At 35.1% G+C, this 20,653-nt stretch overlaps 1 protein-coding gene across 2 annotated transcripts in view; it reads left to right on the top strand.

Annotated features, from left to right (window-relative positions):
* The first annotated feature begins 6,740 nt into the window (after positions 1-6,740).
* Positions 6,741-20,653, top strand: part of LOC128171357 (disintegrin and metalloproteinase domain-containing protein 10-like) — a 28,392-nt gene continuing 14,479 nt past the window's right edge. Inside the window, exons 1-7 of one of the 2 annotated variants that reach the window (XM_052837131.1) lie at positions 6,741-7,044; positions 13,797-13,932; positions 14,037-14,158; positions 14,360-14,543; positions 18,310-18,406; positions 18,546-18,719; positions 18,971-19,132. In XM_052837131.1, coding sequence (XP_052693091.1) covers positions 6,933-7,044; positions 13,797-13,932; positions 14,037-14,158; positions 14,360-14,543; positions 18,310-18,406; positions 18,546-18,719; positions 18,971-19,132 — 987 coding nt within the window. In that variant the 5' untranslated portion in view covers positions 6,741-6,932. The remainder of the gene's footprint in view (positions 7,045-13,796; positions 13,933-14,036; positions 14,159-14,359; positions 14,544-18,309; positions 18,407-18,545; positions 18,720-18,970; positions 19,133-20,653) is intronic. The other variant, XM_052837132.1, reaches the window with a different exon arrangement.

The following is a 20,653-nucleotide window of genomic DNA, read 5'->3' as shown; positions in this document are numbered from 1 at the left end:
ATTTGATTTATTTATTTATTTAAATATGTTATATAAAGATATATCTTTAAAATAAATTACGCAGTTTATATCAATCGGGTTAAAAAGATTTAGAAATTTAAATGAAAATTATTTTTAAGGTCTTCCGTTTCCAACGGAAGACCTTTCTATTATTGTGCTGGTTAAGATTATTCTTATTTTTCTTTTTTTTTTTTTTTCTTCCTAGACGCGAACTTTGAGGCTTCATATCGTGCTCATTTGTGAACGGTTTTTGCTCAAATTTTAAGGGCTAATGGACTTTACAAAACACTATCTTCCTAAATTCATAAAAGTAAGAATTCCCTTTCCGGTAACGAGTTATTCCCCTTTTAAAAATTTTTAGGGCCTTTGGTTTCCAGACAAAGGCTCCGAGACTATGATAGCAGGGAATGGGAATCCAACGAATTTGAATAGCAGAGACATTGTAGTGGTGCACATTAGTTTTTGTTTTTAGATTACGTTTTTTATTTAGGAAAAGGTAGGAGGTCAAAAAACAGGATTCCAAAAAGTGCAAAAATTTAGACATATTTTCCTTTATATCTTTTTAACGAAAAATATTTTGTTAAGACATGTTGAATACAAGTTGTGCAGAATATCAAGGGCTTTCATTTAACACCAATAAAAAAGGGCTGGCCCCTTCAATTAAGGGCCAATAGCCCCTAAAAGTTTTTGCTTAATAACTCAAAAACGGTTAGGATTTTGATATGGCTGTCGCTGGAAAAGTTGTTTGTTGGGATCTCATAAAGGTCGTAACAATGTTATTTTATAAGTGATTTGTGTAGTATGAGTGTAAAAAGCTTTACGTGTTGACATGTACCTGTTGTCATTTGACAAGTTAACGAAAGTCTTTGTGCGTACAACTGACATAAAGTTGCCGCAGAAAGTATGCTGGTTTATACAGGAGGCATTAATTCATAAGAATTTTGTTGTTCTTGGAGTATAAGCTTTTCCTTTAGGAGTTAAAGTCATTGTTGTTAAGTTCTTATAGTGCACAATCATTAAAAACGGCAATTGGAAAACAAAACATTCTTTTTCATTTCTAGTAAACCACAAAATATGGAATTAAAAAACTCTATGCATTATATTTTAGTTATTAACTCCATGCATTTAAAATCTACTTTGAATCAGAGCTGCATGTGTGTGTACCATTATGTAAGCTCTCCCTTGCCCTCGGCCGAGAAAATCGGTTATCATGCTCGCGGCTGGACTACCTAGCGGTGAGCGGTTATCTAATACACGAGAATTGCGTCTCTCATATATGAGTTTATTTAGCCGCGAACTCAAGAATTGTTTTAGTTTTGATTACACAAAATCTTTTGTGGATTAAACGATTGGATGACAAGTAAGAAATAGTTCATTTAATTAATAAAAGCAATGTCATTCTCTAAAGCAATAATAGACATAGATCAATTGTGGGGTTTAAGTTTAATATATATAACTTCTATTTGATAGAGTAAGGTCATTATACTGCAAACTTTTCAAATCTTCCTTGGTTCTGAGCTGTGCGTTTCTGTGCGTTGTACCTTTACGTAATCTATTCTTCGCCCACGGCCGAGGAGATCAGCCACGGCTGCATTACTTAGCGGTAAGCGGTTATTTAATACACAAGATTCGCACACCGCGACTTACACTTACATGCATATGAACGTGTTTGAGTTAATATAGTTGTATATACAAGAACTGTTTTAATTTTATGTTATAAAAGTTTGTCCTACTTGTATATATATTTAATTAAATATTTGAGTGTAAATGAATATTAATGAACGATATTACTCCAAATCGGAAAAATCGTTAGACAACTAATGGTTGGTTTGTTTAGGTAAAGTACTTTAAAAACTGTACAATTAATGTTTTTAATCAACAACCCTCTCAAATATTAAACCTTTAAATGATGATCATCCCTCGCACATGGCTGAGGAGATCCGGCGCGAGTGGATAAGTGATCCGCGGTCGGTTCGTGTTTTTGTACATGTTCCTTATGACGCGTTTATGTTTCATATTTTGCACGGACACGACTATATTTTATTATGTTTTCAACTATTATATTGGTTTAAAGTAGATCCAGTGTTCTGTGATGTCACACTTTTTTGTAAAACTTTGAATTCTTTAAAAATTGTGCAAGATAGTTTTAGTTATTTTATGTGAATATAATCACATGGATGTGATTAGAATTATTGGTAGGTTCAAGATATTTTTGCACTTAATTTTAAACTAAATTTCCAAATTTTTATATATTTTATCTATGCAAAGGGGAATTAACTCTTTTTCTGACTTTTCTATCAGTTGTATGTCTAAATGCTATAGTTTTTCTTATTCCATCGATTAATTTTAAAATATTTTTGTAATTTTAATTTTCTGATAAAGTTGACATTAAAATTAAACAAGAAAAACAAATTTCTGCCTACAAGATTTTACTTTTAACAAAAACAAATACATTTTTCTGATGCTAAAATATGCTTTAGTTTATGTTTATCTCGCATCTCAAAAAGTGTGATGACATGTATATTTTTTCTAACAATTGGTGACATTTAAGTCTATTAAGTCAAAATCAGTTCGGTTTTTTAACTTTCCTCAGAGAATTTTACGAGTATGGAGCTACCTTAAGATGAAAAGATAAATTTATTTTACTTGTACAGTTGATTTAGCATTGATTTATACGATAGCGTACAAGATAGTTTAAAAATGAAATCAAATTATAATCAAAGTTCCATGTTTGCGGTAGGTGCTAGCACGATAAAGGAATGCCCTGAATTGAGGCATTCGATGATTATTTTAAAAAATATTCACATGAGTTTAAACAACTTTAGATTAGGTTCTATCGGTCACATATTAATCACTTCTATAGTTTCATTGTGGAAACGAACTCATTGCTGCCCCCCCCCCTAGCTCCACCCGCCCCGCTGACAGGTGCTCGCGCTGGATTTTTTTTTGAATTGGAGAAAAGATAGCAAGATCTGTCTAAAATCATTTTTTGGTGGTTTCTTCTTATGTGTAACATTTTGTTTCACTTTCCCACCCCTTTGTTTATTTGGCCAGTCTGTGTTAATTTAATTGCCGCATGCGACCGAGAATCTTGTGTCGCTTCAGCGCACACAGCTCAGAACATTTATAGCCCCAGGTCATCAATTGTTATGTAATTGAGTAACAGTTGGAAGGGTGATTTTACTACATAAAATAATAAAATCATAGTATAATCTATTTGAATTGAGTATCATGCGTATAGATTCCCATAATAATTAATTTTTTTATTTCCTTTCTATGTTTACATTTAATTTTGTTCAAATAATTAATAAATTTTCTATCATTTAAATTGTGTGCTTCATCAAATACTGATTCCGATTACCTTGAAGTAAGAGAGACGCCTGACCATCCAATGAAAACAAATACACAGAGTTTGATTGACAGGTTCAGCCAGGTGCAGGTCTCACCCGATGTCCGAGGTTATGTGTGCTGCTTGTACACAGCCGAATGGTCTCAGTAAGAGTTATCAGTAAGAGTTATCGATGTAAATAAATAATAAAAATACATGCCTATCAAAACATGATCGTGCAAGTTAAAGTTGATTTAGATTTGTTCCAATAGAAATCATGTTTCACTAACTGTATTTAATATTTTTTATGTATAGCGAATTTTAATATTGTTTCAGTACTGAAACATCGCATGAAAACGTTAAATATACATGTACTCTGTAACTAGTCGTCTTTTAATACATATACCTTTCTTTTGTTTGTTAAAAATTCGTTCAATTTTGTTAAAGTAATGTAAAACACAGGCGCCATTTTGAAACAATTAACTTGTCAGGGAGTTCCGAATGAAATCTGATGAACGTTTCACACGGTTCTCGCACGCTTTGCCCGAAACGCTAATTTAAAACGGTTTACACGAAACTCTGAAAGGTTTACACGAAACGTTTCTCGCACGTAGGCCGCACGCTTTTTTGGTGTAGTAGTACGTTTTAGGGTCTGTAAATTTTGTCAACACGCAATTCTAAACTTGCACATAGTCTTCAAAAATTAAGAAATATTTTAAAGCTGCTTGGTCCGATTTTTTTGCAATTACAGTATCAAATTTTTTTCATACAAATCATTTATCGTAGAAAGTTATGGACTTTCTCCTATTTACACCAGCAGAATCAGTCTCCTTTCAAAGTTAGAAATATTCAAAGTAAATAAAATAATTTCTCTTTGGGCAAACGAAAAAACAAACCAAAATGCATCACGGGAATGTTTAGAAAAGGAAACCGCTTGGTTTCGTCCCCCGAATGATTGGGGTTATTCAACCCGCATGCTATGCATCGATTGTAAAGAAAGAAAACTTTAGAAATATTAGCAAACAAAACGTACACATGTTTATTTGTAATTTGTCTGATCATTTCGACCTTTATTTAAAGCGATGTCAAATTCGTAATACAGCCATACCCGTCTCGTCGTCAGGGGTGAAATTTAACATGAGGCGAAATAACGCGGTACCTTTTTATGTCTTTTGTTTTGTTTAGCAAATTTTGTACGTATTTTTCTTCATTGAAATTTGGCATAATTGACGGGTAAAACTACTGCAATGTCTATTATTATACATATACTAAGCATAGCCATCGTTTAAAAGCGTGCATAAAATTTGATATAAGATCGGACCAAGCAGCTTTAATATAGAAGTTATCTTTGTGAAAAGTTTACGTGTTTTGTAGGCACGTTTAGTTTAAAAAAGAAATACAATTCCTGACATGAATCACGAGTACATACTGTTTATAACAATGCTTGCTACCCTTTGAAAATTTAACTAGCCATTAAACATCTCATTTTTTAAAGAATGTTTGAAACGATTACATAAATTCTGCTCGACAAATAGTTTTCCTAAAATATTTTCTTCCTTTCTTTTTTTCAAAACACGTTTTATATACAGGCTTTCAATCACAACATGTTTTTATAACAAAAGCAGAACAGAAAATATAGTCATTATAATCGTTTGACACCATATAACATATATTTTCAACTCGCAGCAACAACGGAAGACCTACTCGGGGCTTTGCCACGAGCTCTGCTCTAGTTATAATTATTTTCGCGTCCACAATAAATACAGCATTTGAATAAACCCCGCCTTAAATCGGCCACGTGATACCACGCTCAGTCTATCACAACAACAATGGCGACGACGAGAAAGATAGGTATACCCGTAATACCGTTAAGCTTGACAGATTTGGCCGAGAAAGAAAAGACAGACTGACAATGATAGGAGCAAAGGGAAGATTGTCATCGGAGACCATGTAGATTGATGGAATAGGAATTAAAGCCGAATTAAACTTAAGTTTAATAAGTTTTTATCCTGTGGTTGCAGGGGTTTTGCTAGTCAGGTTCGGACGTGCTCCATGTGTTTCATGTCTTTACTTTATAAGTTATGAACCCAAGGTAGATTTTTGTTGAGAAAAATTTTTGAGTAAAAGATTAATAAACACTCTCAGTACATACATCCCTTAGGAGAGGGGGTATTCACTCATTTTACCGTGTCGTTGATGCTAAAATAGTGTTTCATCTTTATTACACATAATTAGCAATTTTTATCGTTCTACATTTATTTAATGACTAAGGGAATAGGTATCATCTGATGTAAGAATTATCTAATTTAAGACACGAAACACGTGATTTGTAAACAAACTGTTCTTCCATCGTGTTTTCAATGCTAGGTTTTCCTTAGCCTGGTTCCCGAGGCCTTCCGATTGTGCAAGCACAGAAGGCCTGGTATGCACCTTGCAATGGCGGCGCCCTGTATTCAATCCAAGATGGCGTCCGATATGGTAAGTTTGCATGTGCATAACGTATTCAACCCGATTTGTCCTACTTCTAGCTGCGTCATGCCGGTTTTTTTAACCAATAGTTAGAAATTAGTTTGATGAGACCATACATACTACTATTGACCAACGAATCGCCCAATTTTGTTTACAATACGTGTCTCAATTCGTTGACAATTTTTTTTCCTCGAGTGTCGCAGACTGGACGTCTGACTCACCAGTATAGTAGTACAGTAGTACAGTAGTAGCAGTAGTACAGGCCGTTTGAACCAGTAGAGTACTAATTGAACTGAACGAAACACGGCCGCCATGTTTCTAAAAATGGTAAGGTAACTTCAGCAGCTTTGCGAAAGTTCGACAACTCTACATCAACGGGTCATTCTGTATCTTGCCAGTGAGACTTGACCACCAAGGTTTCTTCTGTTGGTCTGACTTTAGCAATTGGCATCTGTTCTTGAGGCCAGTAACACTGGGAACTTGGCAAAGACCGGGAATTGAACATTTGTTAAAAAAGGACAGAAGCCGGACAGGTTATCAAAGGTCATCTGAGTGCACACGATAAAGCTGCCGCTTTGTTTCCCAACTCACTGCGATGCTTCTTGTAAGGAATTGTTATAAACTTGTTAAACTATGAAACAATGTAAGGTTACAAACTCATTGAACGCTTGGTAAGACTATCGACAATCTGCAATTGCAATACAAAAGTAATAAACCTAACATTTTTTTTCAAATACCCTTATACAATTCAATTTATTTAAACTTTTGATAATGTACTGGCCCCTGAAGAGTTCTAACTGTTTGTTTCACGAAGTAGTTTGCTTTGATCGGATATGAAATAACAAGCATTGTATTTAAACAAACGTACGATCGTCAAGTCGTTAGGGAGGTGTCCATGACAAAATCAGTGTATATTTACCTTTAAAGCATATCTATATATTACGTTAGTATCTGTCCCTTATCTGGAATTTACCTGTAGAACCGCCGATTGTTCCTCACCTGGATTTTACCTGAGCTTATCACTAGTCCCCGCCTGGTCTGATATGAGAGTACCTCTGTATATATCCCGTTATCTGATCCCGGAAGTGGCAGCGACGCCATTGTTAGACAGGATGTTTTGGATAAGTCGGTGATCATGAGGCTGTGTTTGGTTCTATCGGTTCTAATTAACATCCTACCGTACTCAATACTGACAGGTTTGTATTGTATACCTATATTAAACGCCCTACCGTACTCAATACTGACAGGTTTGTATTGTATGTTGGGATATGATCATTTCACATGTAATTACTGTCTATAAAATGCAAGCTGTGTATGGTCTATGACATTGCTCACTAAACCACGCGTGTATAAGCTGATATAGAGAGCAAAACTGACAAAAGTATATGATGAAAAGTCAATGTGTAAACCAATATAAAGGGGGCTGGATGATCAAGGCGTTAACCAATGGATCAGCCTTAAGTTTTAAGTCTTGACTTGTTTACATAAGAATTTTATTTAGTAAAGAAACAAAATCAGTTATTTTACCTTTCCAATTAACGGTATTTTTCTATCCACTTATAAAAAAGCTCTTTTTCTAAAGGAGACCAGTATAGTCTAAAAATGGACACAACCACCGTGCTCTCTCAGAGATGTAAACAAAAAATATATGTTCCTAAGGAAATAAGATTTAAGTATATTATACATATAAACTAATTTATATAAGCAATAAAAGAAAATGTTTGTTAAAAAATAAACTCTGTTTACCCAGTTCCCCAATAAAAAGCCCTAATCCAGTTCAGTTCATTTACATGCACTTCACAAACGGTAAACTTCGCTTTCTGCTGTACATTGTATATAACCAGACCAACACACCGACAACCCTCTAGTAGCTCTCTTTTAAAATTCTTTGTAACAAGAGATACAATTCATACATGTAAAACATCAACAAAATCTATAATATCCAAGGTTCTTGTCTGTATTTCTTTCTTTCTTTCTTTCTTTCTTCCTTTCTTTCTTTCTTTCTTTTGAAATTATATCGTAGTTTATCTCTAACATAGACATAAAAAAAGGATCTGGTTATTAAAGTTTCAAAATGAGTCTTTATTTTTTTTGGCCACAAGAAAAAACAATAAACATGTTCCACTCTCTCTCTCTCTCTCTCTCTCTCTCTCTCTCTCTCTCTCTCTCTCTCTCTCTCTCTCTCTCGTACAGGACGTGGACAGTTTGCATCGTCTTCCTGGTGTAAATACACAGATCACGCTTTTCCATATACATTGTATTGACTGTAATCTCGAAGAACTGCTGCGTTGAGATACGAGAACTAGAGTTCTATACACTTTATCTGTTTGTTTAAAGATTATAAATCAATCAAAGTGAGAAACGAGTTGATAGATCGCCGAAATGGCTTTACGATATAATACAGATTCGTTACATAAGATTCCACAAATAATATATACATGGATACAGTATCCACTAGATAAGTTCTGTTATTGTAAAAATGTAAACAAAAAAAATATTCAAATACAGTTGCATCCCCTACTCTCTCTTCTTAAGAAACACACCTTTTCTAATATATAAGGTTTTATAATTATAAAACCGCCCCTCTACATTACACGTTTAGAACCGTTTAAAGAGACAGTACAGCTGAAAACACATGTGTGAATAACTTCAGATTTACCTATTGTATAGTTAGGAAATAAGAAATAACGTTTATTGTAATAGTTGAAATACATGAAAATCCCTTTCACATACTTAATTAACGTAATTATGAGCTTCCGGAAATTCAAGGACCGTACAAACCGGAATAATCTTATATCGTTTATTTGTACCACGTGGACTTTGATTGACAGTAATTGACACGTGCTGAAAACTACAAGATCTTCGTCCCACTACGGTCATCATGGAAAACAAGGTTAAAGCGATTCTCTAAATGAAACACATCCTTACTTACTCGATAATTTATAAATGGTTTACCAATTTAGGTTCATTTTAAAATGAATAGACATGAATATGTCAAATAACCCCTCAAGGGGCCTCATTTATAAAAATAGATTTAGGTTGTAGCAACTCCTATGATAAACACGAAAAATACAAGCTTACAAAATAATTATTGTGGTTATTTTAAAAACTTTGAACAGTTATTACCTATGAGAAGTAGAAAAGACATATTTTTATCAACAAACCTGTCCAGTAGATTCTTCGCGAGCCCTGCATGTGTTTTGTTTACAGTAAATACGCATGCGTAATAGTATAGAAGGCTGAACCCCGAACACGTTGCGATTTATTTATGTGATAGGTTATACGTAATTACTAATTGTAATGAAATAATTAGATTTATTGCATGGAGAACTTTGTAATTTTCTGAAAGTTTATACATTCATGAGTTGTACAAAAATACCGAACCCGATCGGAAAAATTTTTCAAGTCGGTTTTTCGATAAGATGCGCCGTACTGTCTCTTTAACTAGAGCTTGGAATTTGGGTAGTTGTATTAAACAGCAAAGTGACGTAGGCCTGTCTATTTCATTGCTGGCCACTTTGCCACGGCTCTTTGAAATCAAGAAGATTAGTCTGATCTAAGATTACGCACGCCATGCCCGGGTCTAGAGGAGGGGAAGGGGGTCCAAATTCAAATCTATTGAAATTTACATAATAAAATTACCAAAAATATGCCTTCGACACCCCCCCCCCCCCCCGCCCCCGCCTTTGGTAAACTCAAATAAGCGTCGGACCGTTAAGACACGAGCCTTACGGTTTTATTTACTTATCTGTTTGCTCAAAGTTTTAAAATTTAACAGATTGAAGAACGTATTGATTTAGAAACGAAACGAAATGGGCGTCTGTAAGAGATTGATTACATAATATAGGACCAGTTATTATCAAAACGAATTTGGTGTGCTTTTTCCGTTAAATTCTGTCAGCAATCGCAACTTCTCGGGCCTTTCCGGCAAGCTCGGAAAAACACCTCGAATGTATTACCTAGGCGTCCATGACAACCCCCCTTTTTATAAAACTTGATATAGACACAACACATTTTACGATCTGTTGAGATGTAAGCTAGACTTCATTAAAGTAAATAATATATCCTAAAATATAACACAGAAGCGACTTATAAGGCTGTCTAGCCGATACTTATTTTAATGGGAAGCGCCTCCATTTTGTATAAAATTCTAACATCCGGTAATGTTAATACATTCGAGGTGTTTTTCCGAGCCTGCCGGAAAGGCCCGAGAAGTTGCGATTGATTCTGTCAGCTACGTCATGCATAAACAAACTTTCTTCTTACTGGTGTATATATTGAGCTGACCGCTGATTGGCTGCTGGTGCAGACTAAATTATGCACGGACAGAACAAGTTATCAGAGAATGAAAAATTCACTAGGTTATTCATGACTGTCGGAATTGGGGTATTTTTCGAAGGTGTATACTTGTGACAAAACATTTATACAGTATACATAGCTTTACGAAAAAAAATTTGGGTTAGACTATATATACATGAAGATATGTAGCTACAGTGGCACGTAGCATCTTTAAGGAAAAGGGGGGGGGGGGGCAGACTCATCCAAAAATTTTAACAAGCAAAGGAAAAAAAAGAATAAAAGGTTACTTTACAAAATCCTTAAAATCCTAATCCGGGGAGGGGGGGGGGGGGTTGGCAAGTATACCTTTAACTTTAATTTCACTGTTTATTCCTTATTCTAGGGAGGCAACTCCGTGTTAATTCATTTTTTTGTATGTAAATTTCAGAAAAATCTTTGCCCCCCCCCCCCCCCCCCCCCGATGCAACGTGCCTGCAGTGTATATGATACTTAAGAAAAACTTTACGGTAAACAAAAAATACGCTAGTTTTGAACAAATTTACATTATATATCATACCGCAATCAGTGCATATAATCCATTTAAAAATTTCTCCTGTTCAAGTTAAAGGTTTTTATTCCGAGAGACAAATATCTCATAGGTTATACATGTAAACATACATTTCGAATAGGATAGCAATATACAAAGTGTACACAATCAATTTTGATTATTCACATTAATAGTTCGATGCTTGTTGGCATAATATAAATATTTACCTAAATTACACAGTTCTTTAGTATTTGAGGAAGATAGTAACTGTATAACTCTATACATACCTGGTTTTCGGGAGTAGTTATTTTTAATATACTTTTCAATAAAACTATGAAGTGATGGACAAATAAGTAAAAAGAGAAATTCACCTTCAATATCATTTGAGTTACAAAAGTCACATTTTCGACAATCACGTGTTAAATTATCATACCTCCCTGTTTCAATGAGAAGACAACCGTAATCGTGTAATTAATTTACGATATTTTACATGAATTGATTTCTTTAGATAAACTTGTAAACAAAAGTAATTAACAACATGTTTATAAAATATACGTTTTGACGCATTGCTTATATCGTTAACAACTTTTTGTTTAAAGACATCACAATTTCTATCATATATAAAATCTAAAATAGCAGATTATTTCACAGTACTATGATGAGCACAAACATCACAACTGATTTTTTTATTATTCTTAAATAAACAAAAAAACTGCCTGGGATTACATTTTCTTGTAGATATTCCATTTTGTTTCCCTAATATCGCTCGTAGTTATGCTTAAACTTCTGGACTGTTTTTTTTTATAAACCTTTTTCTTTTCACAAAGTACAATTCTATTTTCGTCCGACTTTCAAACATTGAAATTATGCAATGCATCTCTATAGTCCTGGTATTAAGATTTACAAATATCATTAAACCAGGGTATATCAATACAACGCTTTGTATCTATACCTCCATTTGCCAGTCCACCAGTGATAATACTATAAGGTTTCATTACTTTACAGAGTGTCTTACTAAAACGCGCTACACAATTATCATATCTTTCTGTGTATATAACTAGTTTTGTACATATGATAAAAATAAATCATAATGTTCTCTTATTGAGCACGTAGCTTCCAAATCAGCACCTTCTTTCCATCTAACTGAAGTACTTTGATTTATACCACCGTCCCCTAGTAAAGTGTCTGTGCAACACACGGCTTTTGAACTCCGATCAACAAAGTTGATTTTAATACCAAAACAAAGAGGTGCATGATCGGAGAAACAATTGAAAATATCTGTTGAGAAATTAGCAATATTGTCAAAATTGTACACATCTGTAAGTAAATAATCTATTGTGCTAGTTCCATAAGTGTTTTAAAAAGTAACATTACCATTATAGTCATTTTCATTTCTGCCGTTAACAATTTTCAATCCTGTAATTCTACAAAATTAATCAACTTTTTACCAAAATTGTCAATTCCTTTGCATTATGTGTGCAGTATACATTGGCATTATTGTCATAATCTACAAATGACTGTAAAATGTTTTCTACTGATTTCCCTATTTTTTCATCAGAAATAAAATCATCTAAGTTCCACACCAGGCATTAAAATCCCCTACCATTTATATATGACCTTTACGATGAAAACTATAGTAAGATTCTTCTTAACAATCAAAAATATCAACTTTCTCTTTTTTATAAGAAAACAATTTTTTCTGGGGATATATAACATGCGGCTACAAAAATGGGTTTATCCTGTTTTGCTCCTTTGTTTAAAACGTATCCAGACAACAGTACTACAAAATTGGTCTGCAAGTGATATTTTCATGTCTAACATATTCTTTTTTTAGGATAAAGCTATTTCCGTCTTTCCTCAAAAGCGTGCGGGAATTGTTCATTTATACCGAATCCACTACCTTTTAATTGATAGGCTCTTTCAAGGACACTTAATCTGTCTTTTTCATAGCTGCTGGTCTGTAGCTCCCGGTCTGAACAAATTCGGATGGACGACCTGGGATCCATTCAAAATTTTTTCAGACCGGGAGCTACAGACCTGCAGCTATCTTTTTCATAAAGGAATTTCGCTACAATAGATCTGCTCCTGTTCTGCTGAAATCGACCGATCCGATGCGCGTTACAGAACTCCACTTTCCAGTCAATTCCTAGTTCAAAATATATAAAGTCCCGTAGCTTGCCCTCTGTGTCCTCTTCCTTTGTTTCGCCACTCAGCCCCGTAAACACTAGACTGTATTTCATGGAGCGACATTGGAGATCAACAATTGAATCTTTTAGTTGCCTAATGTCTTCTTTTTTCTTTTTGCAAAGATTTGATGTTTCTCTTCATCTCGTCTAACAACTCTTTATGCATGCTCATTTTCATTTCTTTGATATTCATTTCAAAATCGTGCACTTTATTTGATACAAATCCAACACTTTTTTCTAGTTCAAACGTTTTCTGTGTGACCTCTGTAATCTATTATCCATCTCTTTAAATTTAGTTTCTATTTCTTTTTAACTTTCGTGAGAGTTTGCCAACCTTTTAGCATTAGAAAGCCTTGAGTCAATGGAAAATAGCTTTTGCTCTATTGTATCAAGCTTAGCTAATTTTCTAATCACTGTGTCTAGTTTTCTATTTGTGTCTTTAATTTGTTTTTCAACATTTGATTCCATGAAGACTTGATCAGCTGTTGGGGTACTTACTGGGGTAGATGTTTTCACGATGTCGCTGTCCCCATATAGTACTCTTTCGGCTTGCCCTATAACTTCACTAATTGGTAACGGATCACTCGCTGACTTATCAAATTGTTCATTATCTGTAGTGTCTTCACTGTTTTTCTTTTTACGCTTTTTTGACTTTTTATCACTGCCACCCATTATGAACTAAATAAACATCAATGTAAACAACCCTTATGGTGCCTCTGACTACACTCACTAATTAAAATATATATTTCATCTCATTTTCTGTTGCATGGTTATTGCACGCAACCATATAACAGAGAGCGAGATAAAAGGTCTAATTTTAATTAGATAGATGGGGTGGTTAGTGAAGAAAAGATCAATTTTTTTCCTAATGATTTTACAGTTTTCATCTTTTATTTTTAATTAGTCGATATAGCGCATTAAGTTGATAGACTATTTTATCATAGATCTATAATTTTTTTTGCATTCATTTTTAGAATATTTTTTACAGATAAAAAAATTCTTAACGACTATATCAGACATTACGAAGATCTACATTATGACGTCACAGATTTCAATAACCAGCACCTCAGGGCAAAAAGATCCGCAGATAAATCCATCCAACTAAAATTCTCAGCTCTAGGGAGGTAATGCTTTCTGCATGCTATCTTTAGCGTATATTTTTGTAATGTAGTTTGGCATTTCAATATCATTTGATACATTTACGTAATTTACACTTATTTCTTTTCAGAAAATTTCACTTGGACCTCTACCCGTCGGACAGCGTGTTCGCGCATGATCACAAATCCCGCCAGTCAGATGGCAAGGAGAGTCACGTGGACACATCTTTTATATATGATGGCAAAATTCGCGGTGAGTTCTCGGACTTTAAAAACTCTGTTCATAACTAATAAACATATTTTAGTGTAAAACTTATCTTTTACTCCTACCATCATTGAAACAAATAACAATTTAAATAAAATGCATCTAAAATCTGGGGATAAAAAAAGGTTGTAATGTGGAAAACCGTCGAGAGCGTCAATGTTTGATTTTCTTTTTGTATCACGTGACTAGGGGTCCCCGAGGGCAGCGTTCATGGGGCGGTCCTAGGCGGACTGTTCCATGGGGTGATGGTTGTCTCCCAGGACGAGATCTACTTCATTGAGCCGGCCAGCCGCTACTTCCGGGGTCACAACCCTCCCACGCACGCTCACTCCGTCATCTATCGAGAGGATGACATGAACCTTGACCCCTACAGGTAAACACAAACATGTTGACCCTTACAGGTAAACACAGACATGTTGACCCTTACACGTAAACACAAGCAAGTTGACCCTTACAGGTAAACACAAACATGTTGAATCTTACAGGTAAACACAAACATGTTGATCCTTTCAATAAAAAACTAACATGTTGACCCTTACAGGTAAACACGAACATGTTGACTCTTACAGGTAAACACAAGCATAGTGACCCTTACAGGAAAACACTAACATGTTGAATCTTACAGGTTAAGACAATTATTTTGACCCTTACAGGTAAACACAAACATGTTGATCCTTACAGGTAAACACAGTTATGTTGACCCTTACAGGTAAATACTGACATGTTGACGCTTACAGATAAAAACAATTATATTGAAACTTACAGGTAAACACAAACATGTTGACCCTTACAGGTAAACACAAACAAGTTGACCCTTAGAGGTAGACACTTACATGTTGTCCCATACAGGTAAACACAATTATATTAAAACTTACAGGTAAACACAATCATGTTGACCCTTACAGGTAAACACAGACATGTTGACCTTTACAGGTAAACACAGACATGTTGACCCTTACAGGTAAACACAAACAAGTTGACCCTTACAGGTAAACACAAACATGTTGAATCTTACAGGTAAACACAAGCATGTTGATCCTTACAATAAAAAACTAACATGTTGACCCTTACAGGTAAACACAAACATGTTGACTCCTACAGGTAAACACAAACATGTTGACACTTACAGGTAAACACAAGCATAGTGACCCTTACAGGAAAACACTAACATGTTGAATCTTACAGGTAAAGACAATTATTTTGACCCTTACAGGTAAACACAAACATGTTGTTCCTTACAGGTAAACACAGTTATGTTGACCATTACAGGTAAACACTGACATGTTGACGCTTACAGGTAAAAACAATTATATTAAAACTTACAGGTAAACACAAACATGTTGACCCTTACAGGTAAACACAAAAAAGTTGACCCTTAGAGGTAGACACTTACATGTTGTCCCATACAGGTTAACACAATTATATTGAAACTTACAGGTAAACACAAACATGTTGACCCTTACAGGTAAACACAAACAAGTTGACCCTTAGAGGTAAACACTTACATGTTGTCCCAAACAGGTAAACACAATTATATTGAAACTTATATGTAAACATAAACATGTCGACCTTTACAGGTAAACACTATTATATTGACCCTTACAGGTAAACACTGACATGTTGACCTCTACAGGTAAACACTGACATATTGACCCTTACAGGTAAACACAAACATGTTGACCTTTACCGGTAAACACAAACATGTTTACCCTTACAGGTAAAAACAAACAAGCTGACCCTTACAGGTAACACTATTATGTTGACCCTTACAGGTAAAAACAGACATGTTGACCGCTACAAGTAAACACAAGAATGTTGACACTTACGGGTTAACACAGACATGTTGACCCTGACAAGTGAACGCAAGCATGTAGACCCTTACAGGTAAACACAACTATGCTGAAACTTACAGGTAACCACAAACATTTTGACCCTTACAGAAAAACACAAACAAGTTGACCCTAACACGTAAACACAAACATGTTGACCTTTATTGGTAAACACTTACATGTTGACTCTTACAGGTAAACACAATTATGCAGAACCTTACAGGTAACCACAAACATTTTGACCCTTACAGATTAACACAAACAAGTTGACCCTTGCAGGAAAACACAATTATGTTGACCCTTACAGGTAAACACTGACAAGTTGATCCTTACAGGTAAACACTGACACGTTGACCCTCAACGGCAAATACAAGCATGTTGACTCTTACAGGTGAATACACGCATGAAGACCCTTACAGGGAAACACTGACATGTTGACCTTTACAGCTAAACACAAGAATGTTGACACTTACAGGTAAACACTGACATGTTGACCCTTACAGGTAAAAACAAGCATGTTGACCCTTACAGGTAAACACTGACATGTTGACCCCTACAGGTAAACACTAACATGTTGACCCCTACAGGTAAACACTTACATGTTGACCCTTACAGGTAAACACAGACATGTTGACCCTTTCAGGTGAACACTGACATTTTGACCCTTACAGGTGAACACAAGCATGAAAACCCTAACAGGTGAAAACAGACATGTTTACCCTTACAGGTAAACACTGACATGTTGACCCTTATAGGTAAACACTGACATGTTGACCCTTACAGGTAAACATTGACATGTTGACCCTTACAAGTAAACACTAACATGTTGACCCTTACAGGTAAATACAAGCATCTTGACACTTACAGGTTAACAGATATGTTGACCCTTACAAGTGAACACAAGCAGGTTGACACTTACTGGTTCACGCAGACTTGATTACCCTTACAAGTTAACCCAAGCATATAGACCCTTACAGGTAAACACAAACATGTTGACCCTTACAGGTAAACACAAGCATGTTGACCCTTAACGGTGAACACAACCATGTTGACTTTTACAGGTAAACACAAGCATGTGTACCCTTACCGGTAAAAACAGAAATGTTGAACCTTACACTTAAAGACAAACAAGTTGACCTTTTCAGGTAAACACTGACATTTTGACCCTCACTGGTAACACAATAATGTTGAATCTTACAGGTAAACACAAACAATTTGACCCTTACAGGTAAACACAGACATGTTGACTCTTACAGTTAAACAAAATTATATTGTCCCTTTAAAGTAAACACAAACATGTTGACCCTTACAGGTAAACACAAGCATGTTGACCCTTAACGGTGAACACAACCATGTTGACTTTTACAGGTAAACACAAGCATGTGTACCCTTACCGGTAAAAACAGAAATGTTGAACCTTACACTTAAAGACAAACAAGTTGACCTTTTCAGGTAAACACTGACATTTTGACCCTCACTGGTAACACAATAATGTTGAATCTTACAGGTAAACACAAACAATTTGACCCTTACAGGTAAACACAGACATGTTGACTCTTACAGTTAAACAAAATTATATTGTCCCTTTAAAGTAAACACAAACATGTTGACCCTTACAGGCAAACACTGACATGTTTACCTTTTGAGGCAAACACAAACATGTTGACCCTTACAGGTAAACACAGACATGTTGACCTTTTCAAGTACACACAAACATGTTGACCCTTACAGGTAAACACAGACATGTTGACCCTTTGAGGTAAACACAAACATGTTGACTCTTACAAGTAAACACAGACATGTTGACCCTTACAGGTAAACACAAACAAGTTGACCTTTACAGGTAAACAAAAGCATGTTGACCCTTACAGGTAAAAACAGACATGTTATCCCTTACACGTAAACACAAACAAGTTGACCCTTACAGGTAAAGACAAACATGTTGAATCTTACAGATTAACACTAACATGTTGATCCTAACAATAAAACACTAACATGTTGACCCTTACAGGTAAAGACAAACATGTTGACTCTTACAAATAAACACAAACATGTTGACCCTTACAGGTAAACACAAGCAAGTTGACCCTTACAGGTAAACACAAACTTGTTGACTCTTACAGGTAAACACAAACATGTTGACACTTACAGGTAAACATTAATATAAATTATATTGTTTTGAGTTTAATACCGGTAGGACGATTTTTTTTAGTTCCTTTTGATTATGATGCATAAGTGGGTCCTTTGCAGCTTTCCTTTTGATAGTTTCCTTATATATAATGTACACGTTTATGTCTTTGTTTTGTCTAGACACAAAAGGGACACTGTGGGACATCATGGGAGCTGTGGATTGGATAAATACAAAGAGTGGATGACAGCATCAGCTCAACCCGCCTCAAACGACGGCGTTCGTACACTATTATTTTCCTATTACCAACAAAAAAAATCAGTTTTTTTGTTTTACAAAACTTCATGCAGAAAATTTAATATGCTTAATTAATTGGGTAAAATAAATTAACGATGTTAAATGACCTATTTTATCACAGATCGACGCCTATGATGACGTCACAATGGACAATATTTACAGTCGGGATTCAAATACAGAGTTTAACAGACACAAGAGAGCACCTGTCAGTTGTTATTCCAAACCAGCGCGCACCTGTAACCTTTACTTGAGGGCGGACCCGGTCCTGTTCAACGAGACTTGGAACAGACTGGGGGTACGCATGCGTCCTGACTATTTCTCCCGATTCAAATGATATTCATTGTATGTTTCGAGGGCAGAGACATATACAATGGCAGGAAAATAAGGAGTTATTATTATAATTAAAAGCATATCTAGAAATTGGCGCAAGTACAGGATAGATTTTGTAACATTTCCATTTTTTTCATCATTATTTATTAGTGCAACAAATATGTATTTTTAGTAGAATTACATAATCGATTCTCGTGATTTTCAATCTATTTTTAGACTGTAGCGGCCGCCAACAATGAGATTATGGCCCTGTTTTCGACCCACGTGTTCGCCATTAACCAGATATACAAGAACACAAAATTCGAAACTTTTTTCCCTGTCACAACACTTCAAACGCCATGTTTTGAAGGAATTAATTTTAGAATTCTGCGAACAACCGTAAGTAAGGACGACAATGTGTAGGGATATAACGAAAATCAAACGTCTCAACGTGAGATGCTGATTCGTATAATATGTGTTTGTCATTTGGTTTTACTAAAATATCTTGCAATGCCTTTAGTACTATAACTTACAAATTACTGATTTGTAGGCATGAAAGGCAAAAGAAAGAGCATGAAACACATATTTAATGTCGTTTTATATTTTATGGTCAATGCAATGATATAGGTACCCAAGGATTATAACCTTCACAGAGCCCGGAGACCGAGTAAAGTATTGTACCTGGAGGGGGCCTTAATCGTTGTAATGACAAAAAACAGCAATAAAAATTTAATTCTATGATTCAGTGGAAAATTTGTAGACACCTCACGTTCTTTAAGTAAAAGTCATAGCGAAACATCAACTTTTATTGTTAATGATTACGACAAAAAGCACACGCCGGGTGTGACCAGTCAGCAGAGGATGCTTACTCCTCAATGGCACCTGGTCCTACCTCTAATTATTGTAGAGGTCTATGTTTGATATGCTCCAGAATAGTAATTTTCAGTTGGACTTTTGACTGTGTACACTGTTCGTTATCACCACATGTCATCCATATAATTGAAGCTTATTATTAACATACATTCATTTATACCCCCAATAAATGTATTACATGATATGTAGTTTGACACAATATAGTAAATTATCATACAATATTGTATTGTTTATTACATACCTTTTAATATACCTTCATCACCTGAACACTGTTGTTAAAACCACATTTCATTTGTAATAAATCTATAAACGATTATGCAATAAGAAACAATTATAAATGTTAGCCTTGACATTATGATTTGTTTGTGTGTCTAAACCTTAAAACAGTGCACTTGCTCTTATATAGATTTAATAGATATAAACTTTTGTCAAAAGTAGCCACTGCCATCCGACCGTCTCCAAGTATTGACCAAGTGATGAGACTCGTCGACTTTTATTGTTTTCGATTACGACAAAAAGCACACGTAGGATGTGACCGGTCAGCAGTGAATGCTCACTCCTCAATGGCACCTGATCCTACCCCTATTTTTTTAAGAGGTCCGTGTTCGCTCTGCTACTGTTTTGTAGTTTTTCTTTGGACTTTTGAATTTGAACACTGTTCTTATCTCCACATGTCATTGTACAAGAATGATTACCATAACTAATAGTAGCAGTTGAAAATTCCTGATCTATTTTACTCTATTGTAGACAAAATAAACAAATGATAGGGTTACCTCATAGATCATGTGAAAAAAATGTTGAAATTGATTTTTTTCTATAATGTTTGATACCAACCAATCAGAGAGCTAAGATTTAATTAATCATGTGATAATATTTGTTACGGATTCGATGACTGGCTACTAATATAATACAAACATGTTGTGCAAAGTTCAATACTTACGAAGTGATCAATGATGCAAAAAAGATTTGAAACATTTTGTCCTACAGTGTAACACTGCGAACTCATCAACTAATGGACTACTGTACAGGGCATACTCCTATGCAATA

The sequence above is a fragment of the Crassostrea angulata genome, chromosome 2, assembly GCF_025612915.1.
Source record: "Crassostrea angulata isolate pt1a10 chromosome 2, ASM2561291v2, whole genome shotgun sequence".
NCBI classification, from domain to species: Eukaryota; Metazoa; Mollusca; class Bivalvia; order Ostreida; family Ostreidae; genus Magallana; species Magallana angulata.
Note: the sequence above shows the minus strand (reverse complement) of the source record. Positions and strands in the feature narration are given on the sequence as shown.